This window comes from Alligator mississippiensis, chromosome 14 (genome assembly GCF_030867095.1).
Source record: "Alligator mississippiensis isolate rAllMis1 chromosome 14, rAllMis1, whole genome shotgun sequence".
In the NCBI taxonomy this organism is placed as follows: Eukaryota; Metazoa; Chordata; order Crocodylia; family Alligatoridae; genus Alligator; species Alligator mississippiensis.
In genome coordinates this window covers 11,831,495-11,845,549 of record NC_081837.1, presented here as the reverse complement: position 1 = coordinate 11,845,549, position 14,055 = coordinate 11,831,495, and the positions used below count along the sequence as shown (strand labels likewise).

Here is a 14,055-nt window from a genome sequence, read left to right as displayed (position 1 = left end):
GTTATTATTCCTAAGAAATATTACATCATTTTCCTTGGTTTTGGGCCCCGACAGTCCTCTTTCCAACAGGTGCCAGGGCCCTTGGGCCTCCATTTACTTGGCCCCTATGTTTTCTGCTCTACTGATATGGACATTAACATATTAGACCATGGATATCAACTAATCTTGATATGTCCAACTAAATGGCTGTCAAATCATAATGGCTGTTAGATGCTGCCAAGCTGGGTTGGATTTAAAACACCAACTTAGAGAGTTTTATTTTAAAATATGCACATAAGCCTGAATTGACAGCAGCCTGTTTTTATGAAAAAATTTTCAGACAGCTCTGAAGATGGAGCAGATGGTGATGATGGGAGAGCAGGGTTACAAAGTGCAAGATAGGGTTGTTGTCATGTTAATAACAGACAGCTAATCCCACATTGTTTTATATTAGCTAGCATGGTTATGGCTTCCTAAAGGTCTTCATGTGACCCAAACTCCCCCTGTACTGCGAGTCCTTGGAGGCTGCTGAATTCCTGGTTAGTTTAGCACATTGCAATTGAGACAAACTAGTTCTTTTTCCTTGTGCCCTCCTCATTTTGGCATCGCTTCCTGACTGCCCCCACACTGCGCTACATGCTTAAAGGAGGTTTTCTGAAGACAGAGCTGGCATAGTTTTGCATTAACTCTGGAAGCACTAATTGTTTTTGAAATATCCTTGCCCTTTCCAAGGCTTAGAATAGTACTTCTACTGGAGGTAGCAATTGTTCGTGTGTATATGTGTAGCTTATGCCCCCAAATATTAATGGTCTCGTGCCCTGTTTTATTATGTGGAAGATATTAAAGCTCTTTTGGGTAACACAGGGTCTGCTCTGATGGTGCACCAGAATTGAAAAGCAGCCAGATCAAATCAGCTGTGTAGTTCTTTGGCATTGGGTGTGCACTCAGTTGGCTCAGAGCCAGTGTATTTGTCCTTGATATCTTCTCCTCTAGCCAGACTCAGTGTACCTGATTGAAGGGCAGTGCCCTTTTAGGACTTTAGGCTATTGCAGTATACTCTAACTGGCACAAATTGGCCGTGGGAACTGCAGAAGCATATTCCTGCAGTCACCCTTCGCCTGACTTTTTGGAGCCTCAAATGCCCTTGTTTTTCTGTTGATACTGCAGCTTCTGAGATGAATCAGGGTTCCTAGAAGCAACCCAACAGCTCTGTCCACATAGTGGGTAGTTCAGTGACGTGTGTTTTTTGGGGTTTTTTTTTAGTCATTGTCTTATTTCTTCCCTTTTGTCACCAGGACACAGGCAAAAAACTCAGCCTGATCCAGGGAGGCAACAAATAAGGAGTCACCAATCAATATTTATAAATATTGCTTTTAAGAATATTAGTGGATATTAAATTTAAAATCAGTGGCTTATTAAAAAGGAATCTCGTCCCATGAACAATCACGATTCCTTTGTAGGTTGCTTCACATATAAACTATGCTGGGATATGGCAAAACCTACCAAATAAATCCTAGGGAAGCCGTTTATTGAAATATGTTTCAAGATACTATTTTGAAAGAGTTACTTTTCGAAAAGTTCACTTATTGGTTCTAAGAAGTAAAAAAAATTAGGATCTGCGCTGCAAATGACTTTATCTTGTTGATGGATGTCTGGAGAGAAGGCACCAAATAGCACAGTTTGGGACATGGACGTCTTCCTGTCTTTAAGGCCTGAATTCATGACAAATGTATTGTTTGTGTGGCAACAATTCCCATAACAAGCAGAGATGAATTGCCTAACTGAAACTAAGCTATCATATGATGCCCTGCTTAGACAATAGCTGTATTAAATATGAAACACAAATACACTGCAGACAAAATGCTGACGCAGGAAGTGCTGAAATAAATGATAGTGGTGTTCTTGAAGTCATGAAGATAAATGCTGCGGTTAAAATTAAGCTGTTGTATTCTGTGCATATACGCACCAACACACGCGTGTTTGAGTACATCTGTGCATGTAAGGAAAGAGCCTCTTTCTGTTGACACTAATAAGTGACCTTATTGGCAGTCTCAGCAACAAGACAAAAGCTCCCAAATGCATGGACTATGATCTACTCTCCCATGGCCTAGGTTGAGGTTTGAGCATCGCAGCAGGGAAAAATATGCAGCTCCACTGCCCAAGCTACATTTCCTCCCTTCCTCTTTTCCTGTATTACTACTGCTTTTGGTTCTGGATATGACTGTAAACTGCATCTGACTAGCGGGCTTGGTGGCAACGTGGTAGGGCTACTTGTGGCAGGTTAGCTCCTATAAAATACCATAATGTTGCAACCTCCAGAGTAAGGCAGATTTAGGGCACCACAAAAACCCAGTCCCTACTGCCGTGTGAGTATTCCTTGATTGGAGAAAGGCTAAGACGCATCACCCTGACAGACAAGCGCCCTTGTTGAGGTGTTAGGCAGTCAGCTACAGTTTAATCTGGTGCTCTTCGGCAGAAGTTGCAACCATCGAGGCACTGAACGTCTGGACTTGGCTTGGGCTTTCAGACTCTGTCTCAATTGTCTAAAGGAGGGGTGGAAAGTCTAGGGCAGCGTCCACTCCTCCATACCCCTGCCTAGGTGTACGTGCTGCAAGTTTTGGTGTGATCTATACTGGCTGATCTGACTAGACCTCTTCTGTGTACACCGTGAGGACTGACGGTTGCTGCCTACCGCTTTATGTACTGCCACTTCTACGTGAAGAAATCAGAAACTAATCCGAATAATGCAGTGTTTTCATCTACTACTGATTTATTCAGAGAGTCTGAATCCCCGCAACCCCCTTCCCCCTTGTGATGTTTTGTTTCAGGTTTCCCGTCGACCAGTCCAAAGGCTGAGATTTTCAGAATGACTTCAGGGGAGTTAGTCACAAAACCTGCCACAGAGCGCTTTGTTTGCATCCCCTGCGTAACTCTGAAGACTGTCATTATGGCATCTGTTTGCCACAGCGAGGGCTCAGAAAAATGTACATTTTAGTGGCATTAAAAGGAGAAGGGACTGCTGCTCAGGAGCATGCAACAGCTGTTACAACACAACCGGTATATGAATGATACTGTACAGTACCGTACCTAGACTTCTGGAGGCTTTTAGCATCGGGCCGCCCTTTGCCAGAGATAATGATAAATAATAATTGGACAATGGAAAAAAAATTACCATTTTTGGGCCCCCTTTCTGTTCAGGCCCTGAGCTGCCTGATTCACCCATGCCTGTGTCCGGTGCTGATACAGAAGTGAGCTAAATCACTCTAACTTTGACCCTGAGTGAATTGGGGTCAGAGTTGGAGAGGTTTTGCTACACTTACATCGCTCTGGTAGAGAAGCCCTTAGGTGAATGAATGAGAGAGAATTTCTTTGTGAAGTTTTTCTCAACCTGAGCTGCAGCACTTGCTTTTCTGGAATGCATTATACTACATGAACGCTTAGCTATTACTCTCAGGAAGCAGATACTTTGGGAATACAAAGGCTGATTTTATTTGTCCTGCTTTTGGAGCTTGACGTGCCATGTAACGGAAAGGTTTCAGACTCAGGGGAGGAACTTAGTGGTGAGGTGCAACTAAATCAAAGTCTAACCTTAAAGTGAAGATTGGGATTTGGAAAACAGACCTGCATTGGCAGGCAAAGAAATGAATAGACTGCAAAGTCTCCTTCCAAGATTTCTTTGAGCATCTGCTTCTTGTTGAGGGTGAAGGGAAACATTTGTGCACATTGTTGAAAACTAGTGATCTGATTGTATCAGAGCTAAAGGGTGTGTGTGTGTGTGTGTGTGTGTGTGTGTGTGTGTGTGTCTGTCTGTCTGTCCAGGGGGGCGAGGGCTGTTTGAGGCAGCGAGGGAAGAAGAATTAGGCTTGGGTTTGCTTGCTCTTGTTGCATGGTAGCATTACGGCAGCAGCAAAATTGGAAAGGAGCTGTTTGCTTTATGCTTAAGAGGCTTTATTGTTTCTAGCCTATATTTAGATCCATAATCTTGCTTTTGGGTGGGGGAGGCGCAACGAGGGAGCTGCCTCCGAGCGCTGCCGTCCTGCTTTGTGGGAGAGGAAGGGGTTAAACCCGTGGTGGAGGGCTCTCCGAATGGGCAAGCTTGTTGTCAGAATAATGTTTAGCCAGGTGTTAATCTGTGTCTGGAGGGAAGTGCTGGAATTCATTATTCATCCCACTGGGGGAGGTCATGGTCCTGAGAGGCTGCCAGGTCTGAAGCCAGCCTCCTGGCTTTACTGACATGTGCCATTTGTGATGAATGCAGCTGAAGTCCATTTGAGGAATTCTCTTGTCAGGCAGCCAAGCCGACAGAGAAACGCAGAGCTAGGCATTCGGAGAGCACTCTTTTAGAAGGCAAGATCGCGTTCTGCATTAGGGGAGGGCAGAAGGGGACACATTTGGAGCTACACCGAGAGAGTGCCTGTCTTTTTCTTTTTTTTTCCTCCCCTCCCACCTCCTCATTTCTTTTTTTTTCCCTACCTCCTTCAACCTCTCACCTGATTGAAATTCCGGCCGTCCTCGGGAAACCGGTGACAGGAGGAAACGGAGCTGGCACGCTGCTTTCCCTCAGCAGAATAGTTTTTTTTTTCCAAGGGCAGGAGGTGAGACAATGATCAAGTCAAGTTGGTTCTATGTCAAGTTCAAGTATGCGGAGAAGGTAAGTCGATATGTTTTCTCCTCCAGTCTCTCCCAAGGGGAGACCTGCACGCTTATCCCTGCAGACCCCCTTTCTTGACAGGCAGTTCTGGCCACCAGGAGAGCGAACGCTGCCGCAAAGTTTCACATGGCATTCTCCCACGGCTTAATAATTCTCTGATGAAACCCAGCGTAATGCAGAGTTATTCCCGTGAAGTCTGACTTGCAGCAGGGAACCAGAAGTGTAGCATAGTACAGCAAAGCTGGGCTCTAATTCCTGAAGCAGTGTCTTTACAACAGCAGTGGTAACGATATGCTTATTTCCTCTTGTACGGGGATCGGGAGGAAGAGAGATGTCTTCCTCCGCAGAGGTAGTGATGAGAGAGGACCAATTTCTGCACTGAAGTCTTTTAAGTCTTAAATGATGAGTCAAATATTTAATTGTCCATAATTCTTCATGAGAAAAGAGACCTTTATTGATCAAGCAGGAGGAAAGTGCCTTTCAAGACTCTTCAGTATTTTGGTGCTTTGCAATTTAATTTATTCCCTAATGATCGTTACTTCATTGTGGTTTTCTTCACCTCTTGTCTCCCATCAATCTCCCTCCCGTTCTCACCTGTACCAGAGGTCCTTTAGCAGCCAGTTGATGAAGGGAGCTGGTAGGATCTGAAATCATATTGGGACTTGCCAGACAGCAGTGCACTGACATATACTTGTACAGAATCTCTCTTGTGAGTTTTTCCGACTGCAGGCTAAAGACTGGTCTTATTGCCGATGGGACTAAGGTTCACTCAGTGCTTCCAGGTGGAGCCTTACTATCGCTTTCAATGAGCAAAATAGTTGAGAGTTCGAAACAACTTTGAGATCCACATAAAAAATATCCTCCCTCTTCTTTCTCTTTGCCCAGGCCGTCTCCAGGCAGGCTTCACATCCCTCTTTTTAAACAAGAGACAAAATCTGGTTTGTGTAATGTGCCTAGCATTTTCTGTTCCTGATAGGAGTCCTGTGTTGATTTATTTTCTTGTCTCTGCTCCTCGGGTTATGCTGTACACAGTGAAAGCGGAGATGTCATTTAAGAAAATTGTCCTATCGTTTATCTGTGCCTGCAAATACTGTTTTTAACTGTTGCAGTTTTAACTTTTCTGTTTTCACGAATTGCTTTATTGTACACGAAGAAAAGCTGAGTATCAAATCCACCGTGTTCAAATATCTATGCGCAATCTCACCCAGCCTAACAACCCCTTTATCACATCAGAGACTCACCATATATTAAAAACACAAATGTATCTTAGCAGTTAATATCGTAGGACTCTGCATACTTAGTTTATGAGCATCCTTCCTGGCATTAAAAATTGTAATGAAGCTGGCATGCATCCACTCATTCTGCTTTGAGTGTCAGTAGCCTCCAAACGCTCACAGCCATCCTTGATTTGATCCACCTTGAAATTCTGGGATGTATTTAATGCCTTTTCATTCTCTTTTTGAATAAGAGAATGAAATGAATTCCTTTAGTCAAAAAGACCTGAGTGACTGAACAAGGCAAATAATGTTGTTGCTTTTCCATCACTGGACACAAGCCTGGTTTTTGGTTGGTGTTACATAACCTGTCATTCCAGTTTTCAGAGATGGATTTTTTTTGACAGCTGCCACCTGGGAAACTTGAGCGAGTATATATAGAATTTGGAGAATCCATTTTGGTCCGTATTGCAGTCGCTCGAACCTTTACAACATTTTTATTCCCCTAAATATATAACTATATATATAATAACTATATATATAATATATGTATATATAATAACTATATATATATAATAACTAATTATTATTAGTTATACAAATACCTTTTTAAAAACTGGTTGGAACACTGTTTCTTCTACACCTGTCCCCTTATTTTATTGCATGGCCAGTACAGGAGCACTAGACCATTACGTTACATATTGCCTTTCACATTAGAAGGCACTTAGGGAATTTAAGGCCTCATCTATCTGAGGCTGCAAACAGACATTGTTTTTGTAGTGGGATCAGCTGTGTGGGACGTGTCCTGGCACAGCTGATCCACTTAATTGGCAGGTACAGACGTTGTCTGGGGCTGTTAACCCATAGGGTCAGGTTCCTGCTGCTCCTGGGGATTCAGGAGACAGATCCTGCAGGACAGCAGCACTGAGTGCAAGGTCCTGCCCCAGGGCATGCATCTGCAATCTTGGAGAAATCCCCAAGGAAGTTTGTCCTGCTTTTGCAAACCCACGCTTGGGGTTGAGGCTGGGAAGAGTGAAATGTGCGCTCCTGGAGTCCCCAGGCAGACACTCATTAGACAGGCACTTGGCTGAGATGGTTTAGTGAGGGATGCTCCTGCCTCGAGCAGAGGATTGGACTAGATGACCTCATTAGGTCTCTTCCAGCCCTACTTTCCTATGATCCCTGTAGGAGAATTCCCAGGGCACGTGCCTGCAAGCACGGACTGAGGACCCGAGGTGGAGGGGGGTGGTTGCAATCTTGCAGATGTCTGCCCTGGGTCAGGGTCAGGGCCAGATAGTGGGAAACATGCACCCCATGGGAAATCCCAGGGCACACGTCTGCGAGTGCAGGCAGGGACGACATGGGATGTTCTCTCTACATGGGGGTCTCTAAGGTGGAGGCCAGGCAACATGAAATATGCACCCTAGGAAGAGTTATGCAGGGAAATTCCTGGGCCATAAGTGTGAGGGGCTAGCTGGCAGTGACCTAGCCCCAGGGGTTTTGAAAGGGCAAAAGATGATTGGAGGACTTGGGATTCCCTTTCCTCCCCAATCAGGCCCGGAGATTCACTCCTAATGCCTCCTGATTGGCCCCTTGGGCCACCTGGAGGGGGATAAAAGTGGCAGCATGGCCGACTCAGGGGGAGACCAGCGAGGGACTTTGAGGAAGGAGCTTCGAAGAGCTGAGCCAGCGGGGCGGGAGCAGTTGCGCCAGAAGAGCGTGAGGGAGCGGGACCCTCAGCAGCATGGCGTGCGGCCGGCAGGAGAGGCTCCAGGATCCCCCACGAGAGGCTGTGGGCAGCAGGAGGATCTGAGCAGAGACCTGAGGGGTCCCAGCTTGGCTTCCAGCTCCTCCAATCAGAGGCCAGGCAGTGTGACGGGAGGCGGGGGCTCCAGGCAGGTCAAGACCCCTAGCAGCTGAGAGCAGTCCCAGCACTGGTGGCTGTGTGGCAGTGTTCGTGCCTCCCACATGGGAGATCTGAGTTCAAGTCCCAGCTTTGGTGGTTTGGGGTGAGTGAGCTAACAAGGAGAAATTCCTCTTGCAGTAGACAGGAGTCATTGCGTTTTTCCCCCTTTCTCCCCCTCCAGGTGACCCAGGCCCTATATTTCTTTGTCCTTTGGCATTTTGTATTTTGTGCCTTTTTATATTTCCCCAACCAGTGTTGTTTGCGCTGCTGTTTGTGTTTTATATTTTGTTAACCCTGTCTTTTGCCAATGATTGTAAGTGTCTAGCCTTTGCTGAATCCTGGCCCTTGGGGCATTGTGGTGTCCACTATACCCCCCTGATTATGCCTGTCGTGTTCCCTCCATTAAAAGGTATAGGGTTAAGTCCCCATTGGGGGTCTGGCTCTGCTCTATAGGGGGAGGAGAGTCCCTACCCCTCCCACAGCGCTTGTGCACCTGCTCTGATCCCTTCAGTTGGAGAGGGGGTACCTTTTGGAGTACCGCCCGGGTTACATAAGCATGTGGAGGTCTGCCAGGATAAAGCAGCGACAAACTGTCAGTAGGAATTATCATTCAGCCCTTTTGGGGCGTTTGTGAGTTAGCGAGGGGCAAGGATGCCTGTATGCTTGCACTCTGTCCTGCCGCAAAAAGTTTTATGGCAGGACAAGGTTGACATCTGTTTGTAGCCTAAGAGGTGAACCAGCTTCAGTAACAGTAAGGTGTGGCTGAATGACTGAAAACTTGTGTGGTTACTCTTGTTTCAGTTAAAATCCAACTTATTTTTGTTCAGCTTTAGTTGTTAAAGCCTTAACTACATGGGGAGAGTGTTACTGGAAAAACCTGAGGTGTGAAAACAAGCTAGTGTAGAGCTATGGATAGATTTGAGCCCTTTGAAGCTGAAATAAATGTGTACCCATTGCATCCGTGCATTTAGAAACTGATCCAAGTTAAACTTTCCTGTGTAGGAAAGGTCTCAGGAAGTGGCTTAAATGCAGGGGTGGGCAAAAAACACCTGCCAGGTGACTGGATCTGGCCCACAGCTGCCCCTGCGGCTTTCTGAATGGAACCAAGCCCTGCCCACTCGTGCCAGGGCAGCTGGCATCCATGCCCCTGGGTCCGGCCCCGGCCCAGGCCAGTGTATCTAGCTTCCTACAGGGCTGTTCCTCGTGTGGGTGCAGCTGGGTGCTCTTCTGCTCCCCACTCCTCCAGCAGCGGCTCCTGATCTTGTCCCTGCCCCCCCACACCTTTAAGCTACTACAGTTATCTCATGTAGAAGACGTCTAAGACCATGTTTATTTCAGAGTAATCTGTAAATTTAATTTCTCCCCTCATTTTAAAGACAAAGAAATCATGCTAGAGAGAAGTATGACTTTGCTTGTGGTTGACGGCGATACCGTGGTCAAGTGAAGAACAGAAGTCGGTCCTATGTTGGGATGTTGGATTATGCTTCTCCCTTATCTCTTTGTGTTAAGTTCCACTGACACTTTTATTGCTCTGTTTGTTTAACTGAAGTTGCCATCCTCTACCCTGGTGAGTTCAGGTACCCCTGCAACCTCTTTCCTTTCTGTTTTCTACTGAAAACAGCATGTTACAATGAGTGAGCCCCCCTCCATTTGTTTTACAGTGTTACGGAAGTGACTTTTCAAGTAGCTTGTAAACTTTTATAAAAGACTGTCTTGTGTATGGACTGTATCCTTGTTTTACTATCTTGGAGCATCTTGTGTTGGGGTTGGAATATCAGTTATCTGCACCCCAAATCTTGAATGTCTTTTCTTGATGGTCCATCTCCTTGCATCTGTTGTCTGCGGCTGGTTGCGCCGGATGGACCTGAAACAAAACTCTGGGCCAATTAAACTTAGTTACATTTTTAGAAAACTCAGATCTGGGTTGTTATTTCAGACCCATGTCTGCTCATTACCTTCCTATGCCAATTTTCAATAAATTAGGGTTACCATACATCTGGGTTTTCCTGGACATTTCCTCCTTTTGGGTCCTCTGATCTCCGTCTGAGCATTTTTTTTTAATATGAAGCAATGCCCGAGATTTTGCTCTGCTCAGCATCAATGTTTTCCCTGGCACTTCCCGGTTTGTGGTCGCAAGGAGCTGTTGGGGCTGGATGGAGGGCAACTGGAGGCAGGGGACATCGCACGTGTGTGTGCACATGCATGTGTGTGTGTGCGCACGCATGTGGCCAGCATACAACCAGGCATGGTGGTGCGGGGAGGAGCCCCGGCAGCTGGTTGCAGCTAAGTCTATGGTGATCAGGAGTTGGAGGGCCAGGGCTGAGTGGGTGGAGGGGGTGAGGAGTGGGAGGGATGCACCGTGTGAGTTGGTATGTGTGTGTGGCGTGGGGGGGCAGGGTTGTATGGAGGGAATGGGTTTGTGAGTGGGGACAGGTGCCTGCCAGTGCTGGGGGAAGCTGTCTGGGTGCTGGGCTGCAGCAGAGCAAGGCAGCTGGTGGGGGAGATGCCTGCTCCTCCAGTGGGGGAAGGGAGTGGGAGGGCCCTTTCGGGGCAGTGGGGAGCTGCATGGCTGGGCCAGTGGCACCAGGGCCAGTACCCTTGCTCACAGGTACAGGGTGGCTAGGAGATGCTGCAGGGCTGGGGGGAGCAGGGAGCTGTGGGTTGTGAGTGAGGAGCACTGGCAGGGCTGGGGGGACCGTGGCTTGGGAGTGAGCGGGACTTTGGGGGGGCGGGGGACTGTGGGTCAGGAGAGCGGGACGCTGGCAGTGCCAGTGGGCTGCAGGCCAGGAGTGAGGGGCACCAGCAGAGAAGAGAGGGGTTTGGGAGTGAGGGGCACCATCATGGCCCAGCGGGGTGGGCTACTGTGAGTTGGGAGCGAGGGGCACTAGCAGGGCCAGGGGTCTGAGGGTTGGGAGTGGAAGGCAAGGGCAGGGCACCAGCCTATTGCTGTCCATTGTGTCCCCTCCCCACACACACACCCAACAGGTGTTCTCTTTTTTTGGAACTGGAAATATGGTAACCCTAAGTAAATAAGTTAGCACGTGCATTTGTTCTCTTCCTGCTTACTGACCAAGCCATCAAGTTTTAGATTAGCAGCAAATTCCCTTTCCTTGCTCCATGCATGTTCCTCTTCTCAGCTTGATTACTGATAGACCAAGTGAGTGAAAAGGGGCTCCACTGACCGTACAGTTAGCTGTGTCTCTCCAGAGCCCTGCCTCCTTCCCTTGCAGGAGCTCAGAGACCTCTCCTCCATACTCGTCATCATACATAGGGCAAAGAAGGGGAGTTGCAAGGAAGGGGAGCCACGCTGCTGTTACCCAGACCAGCCTGTTGGGAAAAATACCCTGCATCCATGATGCTCAGAGAGTCCTGGGACTTGTGTTGTGGTTCTGTCATAGACCCCTACTGGCGCCTTAGCATCTGAGACAACCTGGAATAGAAATTACGTAAAGACAGAAAAATAAAAACTTTGTCATTTGTTATATTATTTTTTCCCAAATCACCCATGCAGTTGTTCTGCATTGTTGGACAAGTACTATATAACCATTTCATGGCAGCTTATAATGATAATACCATGAAATAATACAAGTAAATCTGTCCATTATTATTTTGATACCATGATCTGTAGCATGTTATATGAGCTCCTAAGAATTGCCACCCCCCAATTCAAAATGCATACGCTTAACTTTTCAACCTATATATTTATTGTAAAGTCATTTAAATGAGTGGTGGTGTTATATTGTAGATGTATACAACTTGTGTGCATTTACAGTGGAATTTAAAGTCCAGTGGCAGGAAGCAAATAATGTTTTTGACAATTGAAAATCATTTTGATGTGAAAAAAGGGAGCCAACTGAGAAAGGATGAAATTCTGGAAGGTGTGGGTGGTATTTAAAGAAGCAATAGACATTGGTAATCTGACCTAATTTGTTGCTGTCTGTGTCGTGAAGAGGCTTGCTCGTGATGTTGGAGGAATTTAAGGGGTTTTGCTTTGGCCTTTAAAATCTCTATTCCTTTTATTAGGTTCATTGATCTTGCAGAGTCTGGCCTCCAACTGAGGCGAAGTTTCCTGTTTCCAGTTATGCTGCAGGGAGAGAAGTGACATATTCCTACCAAGAGAATTAGATTAAAATACCCAGTGCCTGGATGCAATGTGCATTTATCTCCTTTCCTAAAGTAAGACTCCTGCTTGTAGAAAGGCAGTTTACAGTTTTGACAGCTAAAATAAAAAGCCTTAAGGACAAGCAACCTCTTGAATGTTCCAAGGGCTTCATTTCCAACGGAAAGATTTCAATTACAGTCATTTTCCTCAAGTAAGTACAAAGAGGTAAATGGAACCCCTGTTTCAAATGTTAAACTCTCAGACTATATTATTACCAGTTGCACTTTGAAAGTAAAGGATGCAGCCAATCTAAATCAAAGCCCTGATTCCAAATTACTTTTTAAGAGTATGATGAGGTCTGCACCCAGTAATTCAGCCACTTGGTATTGAACAGTACATAGTACATCAAATGTGACTTTCATTAGACCGCAGTGCTCTTCCGGGGGTTCTCAAGGCAGAAGGCATCTTTCTCAACCAGCAGTAAGGACTGTCTTGAAAGGCTGCAGTGCAGCTGTAGATTAATGTCTTGACTATATTTTTAGAGATTTTAGTGATTTCTTCCCTTCATGTGCTTGCTTTGTTATTTGTCTTACCCTGTTGAAGGAGGCTCACTTCTTTGGCTAAAAAGAGACCATCTCTTTCCTTAGATAAACCCTTTTATTCTGGGATCCTGCAGAGGCGCAAGCCCATTTTCCCACCCTAGGTACCTGTGAAGAACTGATGTAATACTTTTTCCCCTGGCACTGTTGGGGCTCACTGGGACCAATTGCCACTCAAACTGCATGTATAAATGACTATCTCCTGGCCTATTTTGTAGGGGCGTGCGAAACAGGCCGTATTTGATTTGGATTTGGACTCGGCCCGAATCAGGGACAGTGATTTGATTTGTTGATTCGGAGCGCTGTCCCTGATTTGATTCGGCCAAATCTGAAGATTCGATGCTGATTCAGAGAATCAGTGATTTGGCCGTAGACACAGCTTTAAAAGTTTTTTCTAAGTACCTCCAGGTACCAGGTGCAGCTCGTGAACACTGCGATGGGGGGCAGCACACTCCCTGGCAGACCCGGAAGTGGACTGGAAGTGCTTCTGGTCCACTTCCAGGTCTGCTGCTGAGCGCGCTGGGGAGCCCCCCGCGCTCCTGTGGGACACTACATCTGCCCCACTGTTGCAGCGCTCACAAGCCACCTGGTACCTTGAGGTATGTAGAAAAATCATTTAAAGTTGTGTCTATGTCCAAATTGTTGAATTTTTCCGAATCGATTCGGAGGGTTCCAACTCGATTTGGAGAGATTAAAGGGTCTCCTGATTTCGATTTGGATTCAGAGCTTCAGCTGCCAAATAGCTACCAAATTGAATCAGGGACTGAAGCTTTGCGCAGCCCTACTATTTTGATGGGAGCCAAAGCCCAGCCCCAGATGAAATAGATAATCTGGTCCTCTTTTCAGCCTTTGAACCCAGTGTGAACGCCTTGTTGCACATTAATTTTAGGCAGCTCCTGGAGCTCATAACCCCTGGATTGTCCACGCAGTACCTAAAACTAGTTTTAAGCATTCCTTAGGCAGCTTAAAGTTAACGCCATTCCCACATAGGTTTATCTTTGTGTTACCTAGTCGTGTTGCACTAACTCATAGACACTAGCCACTTAAGGCTACACCTTAGCGTGAGCACCCCGCCTAGACCCTCTCCCCGATGGACCAGATTGGGCCCGCTCGATAGACCACAGAATGCTGGTTCCCCCTCCCCGCCACACTTGCTTGTGGCTGCCTGTCCCAGGGGAGCAAGCAGGGAAGGGTTAACCTGCCTGCCTGGCCACTGCCCCTGCTGCTGCTGCTCTCTAGGCCAGGGAAGAGCAGCAGCATGAGCAGTAGGGGTTAGGCAGGCAAGTTGCCCCTTCTCTGCCTGCTCCTCTGGGACAGACAGTGTGGGCAGCTGCAGGTAAGTGGGATAGGGGGGAACCCCAAGGCACATGGGTGGGAGACCTGGGGGCAGGAGGGCAAGGTGGAGTTAGGGGGCTTTTTACTTTTCACTACTCCAGGCCTCTGATGGCTTGAATGTGTGACTGCTTCAAACTCAAGCTAACACTTGCATCTATCAACATTTGAGTGACCCACAGCGTAACATGCAACAAGGCCCTGATGTAACCTTTTTCCACCGAGCCTTTCATTTATTTTCTGTACTATTTCCTCCACACACAGGAGATTTT

The 14,055-nt window shown here is 46.8% G+C and overlaps 1 protein-coding gene across 11 annotated transcripts in view; it reads left to right on the top strand.

The window, feature by feature from the left end:
- Window positions 1–14,055, top strand: part of AUTS2 (activator of transcription and developmental regulator AUTS2) — a 984,419-nt gene that overhangs the window by 305,269 nt on the left and 665,095 nt on the right. Inside the window, exon 1 of one of the 11 annotated variants that reach the window (XM_019493310.2) lies at window positions 4,335–4,630. The exons of the other annotated variants lie outside the window; for them this stretch is intronic. Within the exon in view, the coding sequence (XP_019348855.1) occupies window positions 4,583–4,630 (48 nt within the window). The 5' untranslated portion in view covers window positions 4,335–4,582. Of the gene's footprint in view, window positions 1–4,334; window positions 4,631–14,055 lie in introns of those variants that run through there. 11 annotated transcript variants of the gene reach the window in all.